Source organism: Nannobrachium achirus (genome assembly GCF_963921795.1).
Source record: "Nannobrachium achirus genome assembly, chromosome: 20".
NCBI lineage: Eukaryota > Metazoa > Chordata > Actinopteri > Myctophiformes > Myctophidae > Nannobrachium > Nannobrachium achirus.
The window spans coordinates 16,602,992-16,625,590 of NC_137827.1; the positions used below are offsets into that span (position 1 = coordinate 16,602,992).

General features: G+C 42.0%; 1 protein-coding gene across 1 annotated transcript in view; it reads left to right on the top strand.

Moving 5' to 3' along the window:
• Nucleotides 1-4,283: 4,283 nt before the first annotated feature.
• plcb2 (phospholipase C, beta 2) overlaps nucleotides 4,284-22,599 on the top strand; it is a gene marked incomplete at both ends in the record, with an annotated part of 50,497 nt that continues 32,181 nt past the window's right edge. The window contains 15 exons of the mRNA XM_080750861.1: nucleotides 4,284-4,367; nucleotides 4,518-4,595; nucleotides 7,044-7,112; nucleotides 8,969-9,109; nucleotides 10,258-10,337; nucleotides 10,457-10,510; nucleotides 12,628-12,703; nucleotides 13,650-13,750; nucleotides 14,274-14,440; nucleotides 15,179-15,325; nucleotides 15,899-16,056; nucleotides 19,342-19,424; nucleotides 20,905-20,989; nucleotides 21,322-21,598; nucleotides 22,478-22,560. Coding sequence (XP_080606987.1) covers nucleotides 4,284-4,367; nucleotides 4,518-4,595; nucleotides 7,044-7,112; nucleotides 8,969-9,109; nucleotides 10,258-10,337; nucleotides 10,457-10,510; nucleotides 12,628-12,703; nucleotides 13,650-13,750; nucleotides 14,274-14,440; nucleotides 15,179-15,325; nucleotides 15,899-16,056; nucleotides 19,342-19,424; nucleotides 20,905-20,989; nucleotides 21,322-21,598; nucleotides 22,478-22,560 — 1,683 coding nt within the window. The remainder of the gene's footprint in view (nucleotides 4,368-4,517; nucleotides 4,596-7,043; nucleotides 7,113-8,968; nucleotides 9,110-10,257; nucleotides 10,338-10,456; nucleotides 10,511-12,627; nucleotides 12,704-13,649; nucleotides 13,751-14,273; nucleotides 14,441-15,178; nucleotides 15,326-15,898; nucleotides 16,057-19,341; nucleotides 19,425-20,904; nucleotides 20,990-21,321; nucleotides 21,599-22,477; nucleotides 22,561-22,599) is intronic.

Here is a 22,599-nt window from a genome sequence, read left to right on the forward strand (position 1 = left end):
TTAAGTAGCATGTGAGGGGTCAAACTAGGGGTGCTTGCAATGGATTCAGAATCACGAAGAACCCCTAGTTTGACCCCTCACTTGCTACTTAAAGCACATTCTTTCTTTTTTTGGAGCGGTGGAAGCGCTCCCAATAGACAGGTATGTCTGTGGCTGGCTGGCTATGTGGCTGGCTGGCTGGCTGGCTGGCTGGCTGGGTATGTCTGTAGCCTGGCAATACCTTGAGTGGCCACACAAGTTAAAGGAGGGGCGCTGTTGTGCAGGCACAAACACACACGCGCACACACACACACACACACACACACACACACACACACACACACACACACACACACACACACACACACACATATACACACACACACACACACACACACACACACACAGAGAGATTCACCGCTCCACTTCGAACCGAGGTTCGATTTTTTAATATATTTTTCTTTTCCTGTGTAGTGGAGTCAATGGGACAGTGAATAAATGGCCAGCTATGTTTGGTGAGGAGATTTGGTGTGAGTGAGTGGGTTCCTGGCTAAGTGGTTAACTGGGTAATCTAGCCAGCAGTAAGGTCAGTTTATAAACAATAACATTCTTGAGCTGCACAGCAGGAAGAGATTGGGATTTGTGTCATTTTAGATCTTTCTGATACTCCGTTACTCAAAACTTTCTTTTTGGAGTTACTTGGCTAATTGGCACTTCATCATTTGAGCTAACAACACAATCTCTCTTCAGCCTGAATTCTCTGTGGGTTTAAAAGTTCTATGGGAACTGAAAAGTTTTGAGAACCACTGTTTTAAAACACTGACATGCCTGCGTATACGCCAGGGTGAAAGTGATTAACATAAAGCTGCAGAATATCCTCATTATTCATCCGTCGACACTGATGTAAAATATTGAAAGATGATTAAAAACATTTCAAAACCAAATCAGATGGATGCTGGATCAAAACATAGTACATACCTTGTGAAAATGAAAAGGAAAGTCTTCCTGAGTCTGCGGAAGAGCCTTTCACCCTTGCAGTATATACATGTGCTTTTAACGGGAGCTATTTGGTTTGCAGATTTTTCTATTTTAATACAGGAATAAAAATAAAATACGAAACAAGGGAAAGGAATGTTGGTAACACAGTGGTATAGTACGGTATCTATATAAAAGCCAATGAAAATGTATTGAGATAAAATGATTTCAAAAGTTTCAGTTCAAGTGATTAGGCTAACTACAAATATGCAAATATTTATCCACAGTTAATTCATGTTTCAGAAAATAGCTATTTATGTGATGTATCACTGCAAAACATATGGAACAACATATACATAAAGTTTCAGTAAATATTTTTCAATGAAGTGAAGACACACTGCGTTGTACTGAATGTGTATTTTATGCTTGAATAGAAATTGCAGGGTGAACACTTTAAATGTTTAACTTTGTAATCATAATATAAATACAGGGATTTCACGTCATTAACTGAGTCTGAAGTGATTTACCTGGTGCCAGTCCTCGTTTGGCTTACATTTGCATTTGATATTGCACAGTCTCAGAGTTCGTTTGCATAATATTCAAATGACGGTCTGTAGAATCCATGAATACAGCATTCTGCCCTGGATAGGCATGCCACATTTATTACGATAAGTTATCAGTCAATTTAATTGAATTCTAGATTACTGTTTATGAAAAAAATGCAAAGCTGTAACATACAAATATGTTGGAAGAAAACAATGGAAAATACTTCAACATACACTGACTACTTATTTTTACAGACTTTAATTCCACACCCACCCTGTTGCTGGTTAAGATTCATGGTGCTTGTGTAAACCGTCTTGGATTGTGCAATAGTGTACATTTCAGACAGGAGGTCTTTAACCACAGAAAACAGTTTGTGCTTTAACCATCACGGTGTACACTTTGTATGTCACAGGCAAGACCGTTAAGGTCCTCAAAAGATTCTTATGAGACGACCTGTCCTAGTCTGTCTAGAGAAATGTGCTGATGTTCACCACTAAAAACTATGTGAGTTTTTATCAGTAATGTAACAGCCGTGTGGAATTCAGATACTCACAGAGGGCATTGCTTCTTCTCCTAAAGAAGACCTAGTCTATTTATCTTTATAGCACTAATTCAGAAAATGAGGCTTTTTGGAAGTTTAAAAGCTTAGTTTTTATTTGCTCAGTTCATAGTGGGATTACAAATGTGTATTTAACAATGAAAATGCAAATACAAAAATAATAGAAATAACATCTATTAAGATTTACCAATGCCTTAAATTAGGCTTGTTCTGAAATAATTCTGAATTTTGGTTTAAACGGAGGAGGTTCTATTAGATTTAGCCTTAGTTACAGGCCAGTCTAAAAATGTACACATTTCCTGACAATATTTAACACCAAATAGGCTTAATCTCAAAATAGAGAAATGTACCCCACTACCCCTTTTAATTTAAGTATTTTCTTTAACTTCCTCCATGTGGAACCATGATTGCTTGACATCTGAGCATGCAAGAGAAGAATCGCCCTAAAAGAGCCCAAAGGGCCCAAAAGGGCCTGAAAGGCCTAAGCCCTCCGTGGCCAAACACCCCAAATGCAAAGCCTCCCAAAAAGCCTGAAGATGCTCTCGTGAGAGCCCTTATATACGGTATTGCGGTCTCAAGGAAGTTCCCCAAATATGATGTGTGTACGTGTGTGCACGTAGGTGTGCAGCTTCACCTCAGCTTCACATCTCTGTTGTGCAAAAGTTAACAAAAAGCAGGTTCACTGTCTGTGTGTGTCTGTGGCTTTTTCAACAGCCACCCACACACACACAAAAAACCTTACTTTGCACCTTTTTCAGACCTCATCAGCATGGCCATATCTGAACAAGGTATCTCACTGATCAGACATTGAAATAGACAGATATGTCACGTACGCATCATTTCTCTGAACAAGGTATCTTGCTGATCAGAAATACTGGCTATATGTCACGTACGCAGTTTGTGCAGTTTATCTGGAATCGGGTCACAGGGGTAACAGTTCCAACTGAGATTTCCAGAGATCCCTATCCTGAGCAACTTCCTCCACTCCCTCCGGGAGTATACGGAGGCGTTACCAGGCCATAGATAGATATAATCCTTCCATCTGGTCTTTGGTCTGCCACGGGGTCTCCTCCCAGTGGGACGTGCCTCGAGGACCTTCTTCAGGAAGGCGCTCGGGAGGCATCCGTACTAGATGCCCGCGAACCACCTAAGCTCCTTTCCAAGTGTAGGAGCAGCGGTTCTACTCCAAGTCTCTTTCGGGTGACTGAACTTCTCACCCTATCTCTAAGGGAGATACCAGCCACCCGTCTGAGAAAACTCATTTGGCCGATTGTACCCGCGACCTTATACTTTCGGTCATGACTCACACTTCATGACCATAGGTGAGAATAGGAAAAAAGATTGCTCGGTAGAAAGAGAGCTTTGCCTCCCTGCTCAATTCTTTTTTCTTCACAACAGCAGCAAAACTGCTCCTGCTGCTCCGATTCTCCGGCTGATCTCCTTCTCCGTCTTCCCCTTTCTCTCATTCGTGAACAAGACCACGAGATATTTAAACTCCTTCACCTGGGATAAAGTCTCATTCCCTACATGGACTGCACAAATATTTTAAATTACAAAATCTGACACAGCATTTAATTGTGTTCTTTTTATATATACAGTATATATATATATATATATATATATATATATATATATATATATATAAAAGAAAATATGTTTTGGGGGGAGCTTTTTACCTTTATTGATAGAATAAGTGGAGACAGACAGGAAACGAGGAGAGTGAGATAGGAGGAGTGACATACAGCAAGTTTGTCGGGAACGGGACTATAACCCGCAATGCACTATAGTCAGGTGCATACAGTAGTTGTCAGGCGCCTATAGGTGCCCGGACCTCTTAGCAGGCCTGGGCCATTTAATTGTGTTCTTAGGAAGGAGAATTAGGTAAAAGATCTGGACCGGAACCACAGATCCAAATCTTATTATTATGGTCAAATCAACAGGAGGTTTAGTATAAAATAAAATGGGGAGGCCAGGTTGAACCTTCGGCCACTGTGTGTGGAGTTTTGTTAGTGTCAACTTCATTTGCAATGCATATTTGTTGGGGTGCGTCCTGCCATGAGCTGCCTGAGGTCAGCACAGCCGTGGAACTCCTGTGCAGTTTATTCTATGAGGAGAAAGGCTAAACTACTCTTTGGCTGCGACCAGTAAAAAAAGAAAGAAGAAGATGCTAAATACGTGTTACATATAGCATTGCACTGGAGATCACGTTAGAGGGACCGAGAAAATGAACAAGAAAAGATACTCTCTGGATCCTCCAGAGATCAAAGACTACCTGGTGAAAGGGGAGAGGTTTACGAAATGGTCTGAGGTGAGTGAACTCATTTCATACATGATACGAATTAAGGACATGAAAAGGATCGATTGTAGAACGGTTACGGCTATTTTCGCTGTGCAAAATACAGTGGTACAATGAATAGACTATGCTACGTATAAGTATGACTGTCCTCCCCAAAACTAGGATTCGAACAAGACCAGCCCTGTCACCATGAAGATGGACAGTAAAGGTTATTATGTCTACTGGACCAACCAAAGCAAGGTCAGGATATTCTTTTTTCTTATTGTTACATCATGTGTGCGTTCATATAAAATATTTTTGTTCTGCTTTCCTCAGACATAGCAACAATAATGGTAGCTAGAAAGGTGCAATTCTGGGTGTTCTTACTCCTAAATTATAAATATCTATCTGTACCAGTGTCCTTGACATTGTTTATTATTCAGATGTGTAACTCAGCTGTAAGATAAACACAATCTACATACCAAAGGAAATCGCTGAAACCGCACACAGCAAAATCCAGATTGCACATTGGTCTTTCTTTTCTTTTGTTTTTCTTTTTTTGTGAAACGTTCTGATTGTGGGGTTCTGAAGAAGAACCATTGATTGTAGCACAGTAATCACTCCAGAAATAAAACATTATTGAACAGCCATCACCTTCATATTCACATTGTGTTAATATTAATGCACGAGAATATGTCCTACACATTAAAATCCTCGTGTTAAAGGGGAGTTCACCCCCAAAAGGACTTTATTTCTATTGATTACTCATGCCATGGAGAGTTGAGTATTAATATGTTTTGGCTTTTGTTGCATTCCTAAGACAACATTTTGATTACAATAAATGTACCCCCATTGATTCCGGATGGAGACCCAAATGCATTCGGGTCCCCATCCGGATTCAATGGGGGTAAATTTACTATAATCCATTTTTTGTCTTAGGAATGCGACAAAGATATCCATGAATTCAAGTCTCCATGGTGGGAGTAATCAATAGAAAAAAAAGTCACTTTGGTGGTGAACTACTCCTTTAATGTAACCTCGAGAGGGTATGGACCCTCACCGGTCTGTAACTCTGAGAGTGCACAAATGGAACCAAATACAGGTTCCATTTGTACACTCTCAGAGTTAAGTTGACACTGAGGATTTCACTGTGTGTACACTGAGCTGTGGGAATAGATGAGAGCTGCATTGCGTCTCCCAATCCCAGCAGCCCGCCTGCCTCAGCCTGGCAGAGGTTATTGATTGGTGCAGGATCTGGCTTCACCAGCCTGCCTCGCTGTGCGCCTCAACCCTCACTGTGATGCTGACTGGATGGGAAGAGGGCTATCTGTCTTCATCCCCATATACTTTACACTGTTCCTTTCTCTCCGCCCTCCCACTCACATAGACAGACAGACAGACAGACAGACAGACTAGAAAGACACACGCACGCAGAATAGGGATGGGACGATATGAAAATGTCATGTCCCGATTATTATCTTGACAAAAAAAAAAAAGCGAGGGGGTGCCCGCTGACCTACTGGTCCAGGCGCATACAGTACCACTTAGGCTTTGCCACAGAGGCATGGATGCCTGGCGTCGTCGCCGGTTCGATTCCCGATCCAGATGACCTTTGCCGCCTTTGGCTTTGCCACATAGGCATGGATGCCTGGTGGCGTCGCCGGTTCGATTCCCAATCCAGACGACCTTTGCCGCGCGTCACTCGCCATCTCGCCCCCATTTCCTGTCAGTCTACTGTCCTATCAATAAAGGCATAAAAAAGCCCCAAAAACAAATCTTAAAAAAATAAAGAAAGAAAAAATGCGATTTACGATGTTATCGCGATAACCAAAATATCCCAACATCCATTATCCTGTGGCAGAACATTTGCCAAAAAATTGCCGATCAAGCTCTCAACGCGTCGCTTGTAGATTGGCTATTTTTTGGCAAAGAGATTTGATAGCGAGTGAAAAAAAGACTATCAATTAAGTACCTTATTTCCAGGCCCAATATCTATCGTCCCATCCCTAGCGCACACACAAACTCACACACCAAGAAACATTATTGCTTTATCCACACACTATACTCTTGTAGATCATCTATTGCAAAGATTACATCTTCTGACAGAATTACATGAGATACTGTAGATAGAGAGATTGAAGTTAACTTAGGCTTTGTTCAGACTGAAGGCAAATCCAATTTGTTTCTCAAATCTGATCTGTGGGGCTGACTGTCCACAGTGTTATTTGCAAGAGATCAGATCAGATTTGTGTATTCAGACATCATCAACCTATCTGCATTGGATCGCCGATCTCAAAGTTCACAGTGCGGCGGATCATGATGCATTGTGGGCATGTAGATCGGCTATTTTCCAGCAGGCAACAAAATGTAGATCTGGTTTCAGTGTCCAAGTGTTCAGACTGAGACAACTTTAGAAATCAGATTTGAAACTTATTTTGAATACACAGTTGGTTCATAACTGTTTGAATCGGTTTCAATGTTTTTATTCCTTTTTTCTTTTTTTCTTTTCCTGTTTATAGTGATAGAACAACTCTGATTCCAATCCGGATAGACCAAAAATGTGATGAACATAGCCATATTTAGTATTTACACAGAAAGTATATTGTAATTTGTTTTTCACAGTGTCCAGAGATTGTATCTTAACATTTGTGTTGGCAATGACAGTATAATATGAGAGTTGTGTGAATTGGATGTGTTTATTGCTCCCAGGAGACTACGTTCCTGGATGTTGCCACCATCAGAGACACCAGAACAGGAAAATATGCTAAACTTCCTAAAGTGAGTATTATTATTGTGTAACAATGTTAAATAACCCCTTTACTGCACTCCAACTCCAATTCAAATGGTTGTGTGTGTGTGCGGTCTACATTAGTGGGAGACCAGGAGTGGTGTATTTGCATTGCAAAAATTACACATTCGCGCAGCATATGCCCTACCCCTCAATTCAAAGACACGTGCTCACACACACTCACATTACATTATGTTGTGATTGCCATGTGAGTTCAGCAGTAGGATTTCAGTTTATCATGCAGCAGTGAAGGGCTGATCCAGTTTGACAGCATGAAGCCTGTATCTCTGGCTCCCACTTGGTGTTGCCTCCATCCAGAGTTAAGTCTGATTTTGTCAACTGTAATCATCTGTCGGAAAAAGACGATTTTCAAGCTCACAATGCAATGCAGAGCGTTGCATTGCACTGAAGGTGTGAGGGCCCTAATGTGGCCTGACCTTTAGATGTGAGGGCCACATATAGCGGCCCAAAATTGTACTTAATAGGCCTAATTTAAACTGCTGTTTATGTCATGAGTACAAACTCAAATATTATGTGTTGAGACAAAAAAAAACGGGGATCATTGGCAACCCTAGTCCTTCCCCATCTCTCTCTCCTGCCATTGCTTCCGTTTTCTCTCCACTTTATTGCTGTCAAATAAAGCCTTGAAAGTTGTCCCCCAAAAATAACATCTCTATGACTCTATTCAGCAGCAGAGGGTTGGAGCAGCATGTGGAATCTATTCTGTTCCCCAAGGAGAGCAGAACACTGACATCTCATCTCATTCACTGTTTGTCCTGTACTGTGCTAGCGCTGCTAGCTCCAGCTCCATGCTGGTGACGGGAGCACTATAAGTCATTGCAGTGTGCGTGCGTGTGTGTGCGTGTGTGTGCGTGTGTGTGCGTGTGTGTGTGTGTGTGTGTGTGTGTGTGTGTGTGTGTGTGTGTGTGTGTGTGTGTGTGTGTGTGTGTGTGTGTGTGTGTGTGTGTGTGTGTGTGCGTGTGTGTGTGTGTGTGTGTGTTTTGCATGCTCTGGTCAGTAGATTTGCCTGCAATGTACAAGCTCCCAGGTGTTCAAAAAGGTCCCAATTCCCATGCATTTGAAACGTTTTGGCACAATGGATCTAAATTATGAGAACACCAACTTCAGCATACTGTAGCATTTTGATGCTGCTGCTGATGAGGCTGATGATCATGATAAGTTAAGCCAAGTAATCCATGTTCCCTCTCGAACTTGAGCTTTCATAATAATACAGTTTTTAGGTTTTTATAAACATGTCATTAAACGTATATTCAATGTGTAGATTGTTTTAATGTTTTTGAGAGAGGAAGACATATGATGCACCATAGACACTCGGGTCAGATTTGAACCTGAGCCAACTGCACGAAGGACTATTTAGCCTTATTTACTGTAGTATACTGGTACAGTATGCTCTATGTGATTTATATTTTTGCTGAACTCTCACCCCCTACATGACGCTGTGAAAGGGCAGAAAAGCTCCTTTAGCAACAGACTGTTACATCCAATTTGCAAAAACGAACGATATAGGAGATCTTTTCTGCCCACAGCTATAAGACTGTACAACTCCTCATCTGGTTGGCTTGACCAGGCCAGTTACAGTAGGAGGGGGGATGTGGGATACACGTTTTTTCAGATCTCTATTAGTAATGTTTTGGTTTGGTTTGTCAGTTATTTAGTAACATTTTAACTTGCTTAGATGCATTTCTTTTAGATATTTATTATCATCATGTGTTTTCATTGATGTCTTTATGAGCTGCTGTAACGCTTGAATTTCCCCTCTGGGATCAATAAAGTACCTACCTACCTATCTACCTACTTACAACCTGCTTCATCTCCTTATCCACAGCACCCCAAGGTCCGCAACGTGTTCAACATGGACTTCCCAGACAGCAACCATCTGGCTAAAACCCTGACCATCGTCACAGGCCCAGACATGGTCGATCTCACCTTCCACAACTTCTTTGCTTCTAAAGAGAAAGTGACACAGGTAATAATGTATACTTCTCATAAGCCAGATTTCTATAAAAAACAATTCATAAAAAATTCGGCTTTGGCATTTCATTGTTTTTAAGTCTAATTAAAGGCTTTTTTAAATGCTCGAGTGTGCTTTAAGTTTGCCCATTTGATGGGAACACTCTTCATCAATTCAAAAAATGTTCTCTAAATTCTTTCAATTTATTTTCTGAAAGTAGCAGATGTCAGATTGTCAGCTCACAACGCGTCGCATCATGGCTGACTGTCTGCTATTTCTGAAATATGTTTTCACCTATACGAAGAACATGCCAAAAATAGGAATGCCAGGGTGCTAGTGGTTATCCCCCCCGTTAACTATCAGTATGGTATCTGTTTACTATTCTAGTCTCTCTGTCCCACATCCATTTTGATTGCTTAAAGACAGCCGCAGGCCGTTATGCATTATACAGTGAGCCTGCTCTTCCTCTAACAAGGCTCCCTCTGTCCCTGCACTCTTTATTGGACTTTATGGCTCCAATATCCGGATTTAATCAGCTGTAATGAAATCACAATTCTGTTGTGTCCAAAGTCAACATGCAAGTCTCCCGCTTCCTGAGGCATTGATTATATCAATACGCTCCAGTGGTCAAGTAGTTGATATACTGTAAAGGGCTTGATATTTAGTATTATGTAATTGCCCTTTAAGGTTTTTTTAGGGTTGGGGGGACTTTTTTGTGGCGCTATAATTAGATAGGATAGTAGATGGACAGGAAACGAAGGGCAGAGAGCTGGGAAAGGACATGCAACGTAGGTCTGCAGCTGGAATTGAATGGAGTTGAACCGGGAACATTGCGATGGCGCGTGGTTGACCCAATATCCGGTCAGCTACCAACGTGCTCCTTTATGTTTACTTGCAACATGATGGCACTTGCGGTAGTGGCTCAGGAGGTAGGACGGCCTCATTGGAATCCAAAGGTTCCATGTTCGATTCCCAGCTCCTCCTGGCAAGTGTCCTTGAGCAAGACACGAAACCCCTAGTTGCTCCCGATGAGCAAGTTGGTGCCTTGCATGGTTTCCTCTGCCGTGTGTGTGTGAATGGGTGGATGTGAAATACATTGTCGATCGCTTTGGAGAAAAGCGCTATATAAATGCTGTCCATTTACCATTTACAATTCATTGTAGAACTGGGCAGCTGACATTCTCGCCATCGCCTACAACCCTGCGAGAAACAACGCATGCAGACAAGTGTTTCTTGATAAAATGTGAGTCAGCGAGGTTTATTATATTGTACACGTATTTGCTAAGTTCTTGCTTGTCACTATTGTGAAATGACAATGTGCTGCACATGACAGTCAGTGACCCTGTGCTTTATTTGTCCTAGATATGTGCGCCTCTCTCTTCATACCAACAAGGATGGAAAGATTCCTGTAAAAAAGTGGGTACTATGCTTTTGAATTGGTCTGTTTAGCGCAGTGGTTCTTAAACCTGTGGGTCGGGTCCACCCATGATTTTGGGGGGTCCCCAGATGACAGTGAAGTGACAATTTAAGGACTTTTAAGACATTTTGAGAAAGAAAGAAAGAAGAATAATACATTTTTCTGCATCAAAAGTAATCAACAAACTATACTATAAAATAAAAAAATCACACCCGTGTGAAGTGGAGTTGTGTGTGTGTGTGTGTGTGTGTGTGTGTGTGTGTGTGTGTGTGTGTGTGTGTGTGTGTGTGTGTGTGTGTGTGTGTGTGTGTGTGTGTGTGTGTGTGTGTGTGTGTGTGTGTGTGTGTGGATCATGTGTACCGATTTTTGTGACATTTGAAGAAAATATGTAGGAAAAGGAGCAAAAAGTGTGTTTTGCGTTTCCTGCGTTTCTGAAGTAAGGATATGGTTTCTTGTTTTTAAGAAATAGGCTCCTCCCACAAGTTCCGCAAGGCGATTACGTTGTCGCGTCTCTCCAGAGATCGTTTGTGTTTCGTTTTGAGAGGGTCATTCCCCCTGAAAAACACGTTTTGGCATGAAACGGTTACGTTTTTCGCGTTTGTGGCGCCCCCTATGGGTCGAAGTGGAAATGCTTTTGGGTATATGTTCAGTATAGCGCCCGCCACTTGTGTTTAAAATTTTGTGTTGACTGGATGTTTCGTTTGTGATTTATGGCTACTTCTTATAAAATGGGTTCCTCCCGCTAACTTTGGAAGCTTGTCACGGAAGAACGGTATGGACTATCAAAATATCGTTTGAATATGTTTATCGCATGAGTCGATAGATCATGTGTACCGATTCTTGTGACATTTGAAGAAAATATGTAGGAAAAGGAGCAAAAAGTGTGTTTTGGAGAAAATTCAAGATGGCGGAAAATCTATCCTGGCGCAAATGGGCGTGGCCTATGTGGGGAGATGCGTCTTGACCCAAGGAATCCAGGGAAAAAAGAATTTTAATTTTCCGATCTACGGTTCAAGAGTTACGGGGCAAAACGTAAAGTGGGCCGTTATAGCGCCACCATGAGGCCGAATGATGTAATTATTTTTCAGTTAATCCTTGCCTGCATTATGAACCTCCTCTCCAAGTTTTGAAACTGTAGCCCCAATGGTTTGTGAGGGAAAAATAATTCAATGTGAGTTTTTGTGATTCCCATTATAAGTCAATGGGGAAAATTAATTCACTAATAAATTTATATCAATTAAACGATACAACTTTTCTCTTAGAAAAGTAATAGCCCACGATTCCCGAGTAAGCCGGTCGATTTGACATATGGCGCGAGTGTGTGGTGGCAAAACTGTGGGACTAGTTACGCGCCGAAGTCCAGGCTACGTACAGACACACAGACACACAGACAGACCCACACAGCCACGTATAGGGAGCCTGTGCTTCACACAGCTCCAAAAAATGGACAACCATTGGCCAAATTGTCAAATAATATAAGAAAGAAAAATAAATAGCCGATCTACAAACACCTCGCAACGCAGTGCTATTTTCACAAGTTATACAGTACCTGTGGAACTGAGTCAAACTAAATGCAATTCCTCAACTCCTACATTCCAAGTGCTTATCAAGGTAGGGGGTCCCCAGTTCAACTATGATTATGGTTGGGCAGAACCACTGCAGTGCTGCAAGGGTCTTCGACAGGGTGTCTGGGACCCTCAGAGTCACTACAGGGGGTCCTCCAAAACTTTGTGTGATAGAAACCTTGTTTTCTCCTTTTTTATATTAACCACTTGAACCCTATATTCTGAGAACTTTAGCCAAAAATAGCAGATCTACAGCTTGTAGATCAGCTATTTTCGGCAAAGAGGTTTTGTAGAGGGGAAAAAGAGCAGACCAAGTACAGAGTAAAAGGTCAACTTTATTAAGTATTGACGGTTCGAGTGGTTAAATATCTGAAAACACAAATTGACATGGATCCAAAATACAACGATGATTGTGCTGTCAAATGATCAACTAAGGGGTCCTTGGCCTGAAAACGTTGAAGACCCCTGCACTACAGTATATTTGTTCGATTTCTATCCCCACTATATTAATGTTCAATGGCATTCTGCTGTCTTTATGCTGTCTCCCTCAGTATCTACAAGATGTTCCCGGCTGATAAGAAGAGGGTAGAGAGTGCTCTGTCCTCTGCACACCTCCCTAAAGGAAAGGTTGGAAAGGGGAGACCCTTTTATTTACTGTATCTCCAAACAGCTGTATGTTCATTTTACCAGTACAAATATCTCAATGTTACTTAGATACAGTACTTAAGTAAATGTACTTAGCTACTTTACACCACTGTCTGTTTGACATGTTTATGTGTATATCATCACTGTCGGGCAGAATCCTTGTATCTCCAAGTTTCAAATTTATACGTTTTGTAAAGCCCTGCTTTACAAAACGTGGGGTCGTCGCAGAAAAGTAGTGAAAACGGCAGATCTACTGGCGCGCCAGCTGGTCCACTGGTCCAGCATTGCCACATAGGCATGGATGCCTGGTGGCGTCGCCAGTTCGATTCCCAATCCGGACTACCTTTGCCGCATGTCGCTCCCCATCTCTCCCCCTATTTCCTGTCAGTCTACTGTCCTATCAATAAAGGCATAAAAGCCCCAAAACAAATCTTAAAAAAAAAAAAAAACAACAACAGCAGATCTACAAGCCCGGTGCAAGGCCTTGTGTGCTTGTAGATCGGCTGTTTTCACTAGTTTAGATCATTTTTAAAATGATAAATACAAAACGAACGGTTTGGGGCATGCAAGGTTTCCACCCGACTACGACGATATACATTTACAACCCCACCTCATGCAAGGATGATATACAGCTCCACTTTCCATTATACTTGTTTCTTCATGGCAGATAAATCCTAATCTTCTTCAATTTGCCACGTCTCTGACAGCTGTCCGTAAATACAACCTCTATAGTAGGTGTCAGGAAGAAAAGAACAATCCCGCACACACACTGTCCTCGCAGTCAAAATGTCAGCTAGAGTAAATGATCGTCTTGACCGCAAGAGCAGCGAGCGGAAATTATTTCTTCTTTCCTCTCCAACGCGCACCTGCAAAAGAAATATTGGATGTTCCAGTTATTTTCTCCCCCCGCCCCCCCTTTTCTCGCCAGTACGACACCATGAAGCCTGATGTTTTCAGCGAGACGGCCTTCAAGACCTTCCTGACGAATCTCTGTCCTCGGCCTGAGATTGATGAGATCTTCTCGTCCTAGTGAGTCCTCGTCAGAACCTGCTTTATTGTCACATCACAGGTTTACAGGTGCAAAGAAGTGGGGGAAATGATTTTTTGTTCAAGGGGACAGGGGGAGCATGGAGAATGGGCAATGAGAAAAATCAAACAGTAAACATGTCAGGGAGAGGCAAAAATGTATTAAATCTACATAGCGTAAACCAGCAGGTACGGTTTGTACTGTATAGGTCTACATGAGGTTAGACATTAAGTTGAAAGTTCGTGTTTATAGTGTACAAGCTCACACCGTATCACATCTTGACGTTTTTGTGTGAGTACTCTGTACACTGTTACACTGTATGGTTGTTTTGTTGTTTTTGGGTTGTCCTGGGTGACCTGTTGTTGTCTTGTTTTTTTGTGTGTAATAAGGCTGAGAGTGCTCCTGGCACAAGCATTTCATTGTATGTCTATACCTGTATGGATATGCATTTGACTAATAAACCTGAACCTGAACCTGAACCTGTCCACCCCTGGTGCCTGGCATGACTGACTATGTGTTTCCCAGCTCCCCCGGCTCCAAACCCTACATGACCAAGGAGAACTTCACCAAGTTCCTCAATGAGAAACAAAGGGACTCTCGGCTCAACGAAGAGTTGTTTCCCCGCCTCCGGCCAGACCAGATCAAGGCTCTGATCGAAAAATATGAACCCAACACTTCCAACGCCAACAAAGGTGAGATGTCGTTGTTGTCGGGTAGAAACCTTCTATGTCCGAAACCGTTTGTTTTGTATTTATCATTTTAAAAATGATATAAACTAGCAAAAATAGCCGATCTACAAGCACAGATTGGCGTAGAACATTTGTTCTATGCCAATCAGACAAACTGAAACACCTGTGTTGGTCCTCAAGATGGCCGTTTAGGATTACAAATGCAACTCATGAATAGTTACCTGACTTTCGCCAGATGGTGGCAGCATTGCTTATGCATTGCTTTACCATCTGGGTTCACTTGCGGAGGAGGGGTTCCCTTCGGAATGTCCCTGGCCGGACCAATCAGCGGCAGCTATGGGCGGGCTCTGAGCGGCTCTGAGCCAATAGAGTCTGATTGCAGACCACGTGGAAACCCAGGAGGCGGATTCTGGGTGCAACGTCATGCAGACAGGCCAATATGAGTCGTTGGAGTTGGCACGGCCATATCCAATCACCTGCTTTAGAATTTTAAAAAATGGCCCGCCCCTTACATCGGTTGTGCTGGACCGAGTCCAGATGGTAGAAGCAGAGCGTTATGCAGGCATACGCAATGCTGCAAACCATCTGGCGAAAGTCAGGTTACATGAATAGATGATGTCGTGCTTTCTAAAGGAGAGATATTGTATTGTCACTTAAAGAGATTCTATAATTTGTGCTGGGGATTAGTCCTGTGTACACCACTGTAACCAGCTGTTAATTCCTCCATGTTGTGTTGTGCAGGTCAAGTGTCACGAGAAGGCCTTCTGTTCTACCTGATGGGTCCAGAGACGTCAGTGATCATCCTGGACCATCTGGCTCTGTGCCACGAAATGACCAAACCCATCCCACACTACTTCATCAAGTCCTCCCACAACACCTACCTGACAGGTCACACACATCACTATTCATTGCAAATCATTTGAGGAAGTTAGAGTCAGATGGAAGTGTGATTTATTTGTGGCCAGATTTATTAGATATTTAGATTGTGTCAAAGGTCATTATGTCTAACCTGGACACAGGATCTGACAAAAACTTTGAACTGATGGTCAAGATTCAATTTATCCCCCAGGAAACCAGGTTAAAATCCAGAATAGGAAAGTTATATAATGCTAGATAGATATTTCTTTATATCTATATATACCGTATACCGGTATATCGTCACTGTCGGGCAGAAACCTTGTATCTCCAAGTTTCAAATTTGTGTTGTTTTTTTTTTGTAAAGTAAAGCCCTGCTTCATAGCAGATCTACAAGCACGCAACACCTCATGATCCAAGGCTATTTGCTCGGCTATTTTCACAATTTTAAATCATGTTTTTAAATGATAAATACAAAGCGAACGGTTTTGGACATACAAGGTTTCCACCCGACAACGACGATGATATATATTGCTTGTTAAATTGCCCAGCCCTGGCACATCCTGTATGTAACGTGTGAAATTGTGCTTGTGTGTTGCTGTGCAGCCGGCCAGCTGTCAGGCGTGTCTTCTCCAGAGATGTACCGCCAGTGTCTGCTGTCAGGCTGCAGGTGTCTGGAGCTGGACTGCTGGAAGGGCAAGCCCCCAGAGGAGGACCCCCACATCACCCACGGCTTCACCATGACCACGCAGATCCTCTTCAAGGTGTTTATATAGGGCTGTCACCATTATAACATTTTACATGACGATTAATTGTCACTCAAATAATTGTGATTAACGATTTAATTGTGTTTTTGTCATTGACAATTACATTTCTGTTTGGCTTGTAGGCTTTGAAGTTGCAAATATGACACATATCCTCAATATACAAAGAAATACTGGCACATTTGACAACTTTATACTTAAAAAACAACATAGTGGCAATAGCCGATATGCAAGCTCACAACACGTCGCGATGCAACGCGTTGATTCCACTATTTTTGAAAATCTTTGAAACTATATGAACATTTTTCAACAGGGAAACTATTATGACGATTATGACAAAATAATTGCGATTATGTCAAATAATTGCGATTAGACGATTATGTAATAATTGTGCCTAGGTGGTTGATGCACAGGAAAATGGCAACAAAGCATTTGCGACGCGTTGTGAGCTTGTAGATCGGCTATTTTCAAATTGCCAAAGTATAGGTCTGAAGTGGTTTTGTAAAAATCTAAATTAAATAAAGTAACTAGTCACTAAAGTTTTCAAAAAAGTATAGTGGAGTTCACAATGTGTCATGCGCCAACATGTTGTGAGCTGTAGATTGGCTATTTTCACTGCATAACAGTATAAAATAGTACAGAAAAAAGTGGTTGATATCCTCACATTCCTTTGTAAACAGCCTCACAGTATTAGGGCTGTCACAATTATTACATAATCGTCTAAACGCAATTATTTGACATAATCGAGATTATTTTTCATAATGGTCATAATCGTTTCCATGTTGAAAAATGTTTAGATATTCTTTTTTTAAGTAAAAAATTGTGGAAATGGCAGATCTACAAGCTCACAACGTGTCGCGTCGCGACGCGTTGTGAGCTTGTAGATCGGCTGTTTCCATTATCAATGTTCTTTTTTAAGTATAAAGTTGTCAAATATGTCAGTCATTTCTTTGAATATTTAGGTTATGTGTCATATCTACCATGTGCAACTTCCAAGCCTAATAGCCAAACAGAAACGTAATTGTCAAGGACAAAAACACAATTAAATCGTTAATCGCAATTATTTGAGTGATAATTGTAAAATGTCATAATCGTGACAGCCCTACTCACAGTTATCCACAGCCACTGCATTGAACACATCCGTGTCTACCGTGCTGCGTCATCCATTCTGCACTCTATAAACCATGTGCCAAACTTTAGCATCCTGTGAATGGAGTGCAGTGTAGTTCTTGCCTCAGGGCTTCCTGAGACTTTCCAAGCGGTGTCCATAGCGACTACAGAATGTCACGGTGTACTATCATGGGAGGCTGTGCATTCGCTCTACCAGTTATTTTAATGTTCACATTAAACCACAAAGGTCACTGAGCGGGTAACACTGTAATGTACAGTAATGCATGCACACGCACGCACGCATGCACATTTGAATTATTTTATTTGGATCTGCACAAAAAGCACAATACATACAGAACACACACACACACACACAGACACACCCGCATGCTCACATTACATACAGCATACACATCATTCTGTATACACACACAGGCACGCGCCGCCGCGCACACACACACACACACACACACACACACACACACACACACACACACACACACACACACCTTCATCATCCCCTCTCATTCGGCACTTCCATTTAAGGGCCTCTCTTCACCAGAGCTCCAGTCTGGCACAGCATCAGAATCCATCAGTGCGGTTTAGTGTCACCCTCTGGATGTGTCTCCACACTGCTCTCCAGCTCCAACAGTTCACTGGTGCTGTTTGTTATCAAGTCCCTTCCGCTCCTGTTCAGGGACTCTCTTCACCAACACTTCTTCTGTCTCTCTGTCTTCTTTTCCTCTGGGATTTTTGACTGCATTTTTTTTAGCTTACTTGTAGGTGAATTGCTGAGTGTTGTTTGTTAGTGTGTGTTTGCACGTATGTGTTTTTTGTGTCTGTAGCTCATCATGTTTGTCCCAGTTTTGCAGTCAGGCCTCCAGGGTTCATCCAAATGAACACATTGAGACCTGATTATACTTCCTTCTAATTTGTAAATGACACAGATGCTTACCCGGTTTTAATGTGTTCAAGGAATACTTTGCACTTCCCATCAATTACTCACTCACCCCATGGGCCTTGAATTCATGGCGACCGTTTTGTTTTTGTCGCCATGCCTTCATGGTGAATGAAGAATGCAGGAATGAAGAAAACATTTGATGACAGTAAATAGGGTTCCAAGATTAACAACAACAAAAACTACAGTATATCAATAATCTGTTTATACAATCTCACACAACTCTCACAGTATATAATTAAAGTGTCTTGTATTCAGGCTTATGCTCATTGCTCATTACTTCCAAAAGGTTGTGTATTCACTCAAACATAGCCTTTTAAAACACTTCCGGTGTAAACAGTCTTGTGCACGGACGATGGCCGTGCCTTGCGAAAATGCATTGTTTTGGTCGCTAATAAAAGTTTGCTAAGAATATGGGGTCGTGAGATAAAAAAGTTGGAGAACCCCTGGTCTATGCATATCATTCATGCTGCTCTGAGAGCAGCATTGACAAAATGCCCCCAAAGCAGCAATTTAACAATGGTCTATGCATATCATTCATGCTGCTCTGAGAGCGAACTGAATAGACGATAGTAGTGTTACTGTGAGAGTTGTGGTGAGATTCTATAGAGAGATTTCTGCAGAAAGAGCGAATACAGTCTCCGGCACCGGCACCTTCCGCGGAACTGCCGTGGCAGGCAAGGCCGAACGACCAGCAGTTCAACCGGCAGTCGCGCTGCATCCCGGCAGTAGGACCGGCGGCCGCAGCACGGACCGGCAGTTTACCGCAATGGGTTAAGGTTAGGTTTAGGTATAATTTTACTGAGGTTAAGGTTAAGGTTAGGTTTAGGTATAGTTGTACTGAGGTTAAGGTTGGTTAAGGCATAGTTATAGTGAGGCTAGGTATAGTTTGACTGAGGTTAGGGTTAGGGTTAGGGTTAGGGTTAAGGTTAGGGTTAGCGTTAGGTACCGGTCCGGCACCTGCCGGGAAGTGTATTCGCTGTCCCTCGATTTCTGATAGAGTTTTTCTGCTGTTAACTTTGGACCCCTATTTACTTTTGGCCGTTTTTGGCTTCTTCATTCGCCATGCAGGAAAACATGAATTTTCCATGAATCTAACGCACCATGGGGTGAGTTAATTGATGGGAGAAAAGTCATTTTGGTGATGAAGTTTATCCCTTTAAATGAGATAATACAATGTCCATGTCTGCATGTCCATGTGTGTTCATGTGTGACAGGATGTGATTGAGGCCATCGCTGAGAGTGCCTTCAAGACGTCACCGTATCCTGTAATCCTGTCCTTTGAGAACCACGTGGACTCGTAAGTATGTCTCCCCCCCCCCCCCCCCCCCCCCCCCCCCCCTTAATTGATACACGATGTTGTCCCTGTACTCCCATTGCACTGGACAAAGTGATTATCACAAATGTAATATTACTGTCTGTAATGCTGTCGTTACCATTAGAATACAAGACATTTCCAGGATATGATATGAATAGGCCTCCTGTGCTGTGAATAAAGCCTCCTTTATGCTCTGTGGTTAGGGCTGTCACAATTATTACATAATCGTCTAATCGCAATTATTTGAGGTAATCGCAAGTATTTTGCATAATCGTTTACATGTTGAGAAATGTTAATATAAACTTGCCACAAAAAGTTCGGAAATCTAACTTTGGTCGATTATATCTCCCCTTTAATAAACCCAAATGGTATTGTGTTTTATATCATTTTTATCGTTGATTTGTCACCTTTACAACGAAGTACAGCTTGTAAGCATCGGGCATTTGAGGCATGAGCTACACGGCCAAACGTGTGGGTAGCGCCGACCAGAATTTTGCCAAAATGGCTTGCAATATACTGTTCTGCTGGCATTTATTTACTCTCGTTTTGGGCTTCCCTGACACTGAGCTTAACATTAATAACGTGTAGAAATTGCCAATATGTGTTGTTTTTTCTTTTCCTTATTACTGTGAGAGAGTGCAATCATTCAATGCCCCAAGTAACAAAGGTGAAGACCAAAAGAACAGTATTGCAGGCCTGCTAGGCCATTTTGACAATTTTTGGAGGAGCGCTACCCACACGTTTGGCTGTGTTTCTCATTCCACGAATGCCAGATCCTTACAAACTGTACCTCAAGGTGACGAATCAACGATAACAATGATATCAAACACAATACCACTTGGCACAATTAAAGGGGGGATATAATGGACCGAATGTTGGCAAATCTTTGGTCAGCGCTACCCACACGTTTGGCTGTGTAGCTCATGCCTCGAATGCCCGATGCTTACAAGCTGTACCTCGTAAAGGAGACAAATCAACAATGAAAATGATATAAAACACAATACCATTTGAGTTTATTAAAGGGGAGATATAATCGACCAAAGTTAGATTTCTGAACTTTTTGTGGCAAGTGGGTAGTTACAAACACTTTCTAAAAGTAGCGGAAATAGCAGATCTACAAGCTCACAACACGTCACGATGTGACGCGTTGTGAGCTTGTAGATCGTCTATTTCCACTCTCAATGTTATTTTTTTAAGTATAAAATTGTCAAATATGTCAGTAATCTTTGTATATTTAACGTATGTGTCATGATTACCATGTGCAACTTCAAAGCCTAAAAGCCAAACAGAAATGTTATTGTCAACGACAAATACACAATTAAATCGTTAATCGCGATTATTTGAGTGACAATTAATCGTCATTTAAAATGTCATAATCGGTACGAAAGTGTCACTTGCCGTCACTCGTCGTCGGCATGATTCACGGATTAAAAGTAAGTGTTGTTGTGGGTCTTTGTTTCAGGGTGAAACAGCAAGAGAAAATGGCCAACTACTGTAAAACCATTTTTGGCGACGCTCTACTAACAGAGCCACTGGAGAAATACCCTGTGAGTAGTAGAGTGTAAGGAACAAAAATTGTATCATAATGGTATGATTTGGAATTCTTGAGTATGTATAAAAAATAATTAAAAAAAGGAAACAAGCTACACAAGTACACTCAATATATGAGGTGGAGATCAAGTCATCCCAAAATGTTTATTAATCTCTAAAGTGTGTGTGTGTCTGTGTGCGCGCATGCGTGCGTGCGAGCGTGCAAAAGAGGGAGCAATGAGCCAAGAGATGAGCTCATGCACATAGTACACAGAACATGTGTCCATTCAATCGTTGCTGACCACTGTTCTCAACCACGTTGCTGTTTTTGCTTCCATCCATGCTCTAGCTTAAGCCTGGTCAGCAGATACCCAGCCCGTCTGAGCTCATGGGCAAGATCTTAATCAAGAACAAGAAAGGTAGCCATGGAAACCAAAACCAGTCAAAGAAACCCCCTGCACAGACCAGCGACCAAAACACAGCTCCAGCGACCAGTGACACTGCTCCAGTGACCAGTGAAACGGCTCCACCAACCAGTGAAACGGCTCCACCTGTCTCCACCCAGGACCCCAACACCCCCAGCCATGACCCTGAAACCCCAGCACCCACCACCCAGGAGAACCAAGGTATGATGGAGCTTAACCACTTTATACGAAAGTAGCTGATATACAAGCTCAAAATCAAGCCGTATCATGATTGTTGCTATTTTTTGACCATTTCTGACAATGTCAATGACATTTGCCAAAATAGAGAGTAGAGACACCAGGTGGAAAGTGGCTAAAGAGACGCACATGTTTTATTCGAATTTCAGTTAAACGCATAAAAGGTATTTTTTAACAGTGGTTTTATGTGGGATAAACACATAAAACATGTTTTTATTAATGTGGTTATAAAACACACAAAACAAGGAAGTGTTTTTAAATCTTTTTAAAAAACATTCTTGAGAGCAACGTTTATTTCTAAATGACACTGTGTGTTTGTTTACATGGCTCTCATGTTGGATAGACACAAAATTCATGCAGTGCAGCCTGAGTGCAGCAGGTGCTCCGAGCCTTTGATTAGGCATCGGTCTGTTATAGAGCGGAGCGGTCTGTTATCAAGAAATAACAGACCGCTGATTTCAGCGATTGACCAATTAGAATCAAGCATTCAGCCAAGCTGTGTAATACATTGTATTAACATAATCTAGTGGGGACTGGGGAGCTGCCCATTTGTCTGACTGCCGATAGTCCGAAAATGTTTACGTTAATGTGAGTTATAATGCGCTCCATCGGATCAACGGTACGTTGAAACCATGTACCATCTAACTATAAGCATGGCACAAGCACCACATACTGTAATGTAGTGTAGCTTTAAAGGCCAAACCAAATCAGCATACTTTATTTACAAGCATCATGTTTGGCTGGTTGGTGTGTTTTCATGTTCTTTCAGTAGTGATGTCTTAATGGCGTGTGTGTATAATGTGTTGTATTTACTTACCAGACGTTGTTTATGCGGTTCCACAGAGGCGGACGTGACTGCGGAGGACAACGAAGAACAGGAAGACACAGAAGAACAGGACGAGGAGAAGATGAAGAGTTCAGACGAGGTGGGGAGGGTGACGGCATCATCGCTCTTTTACATGCTC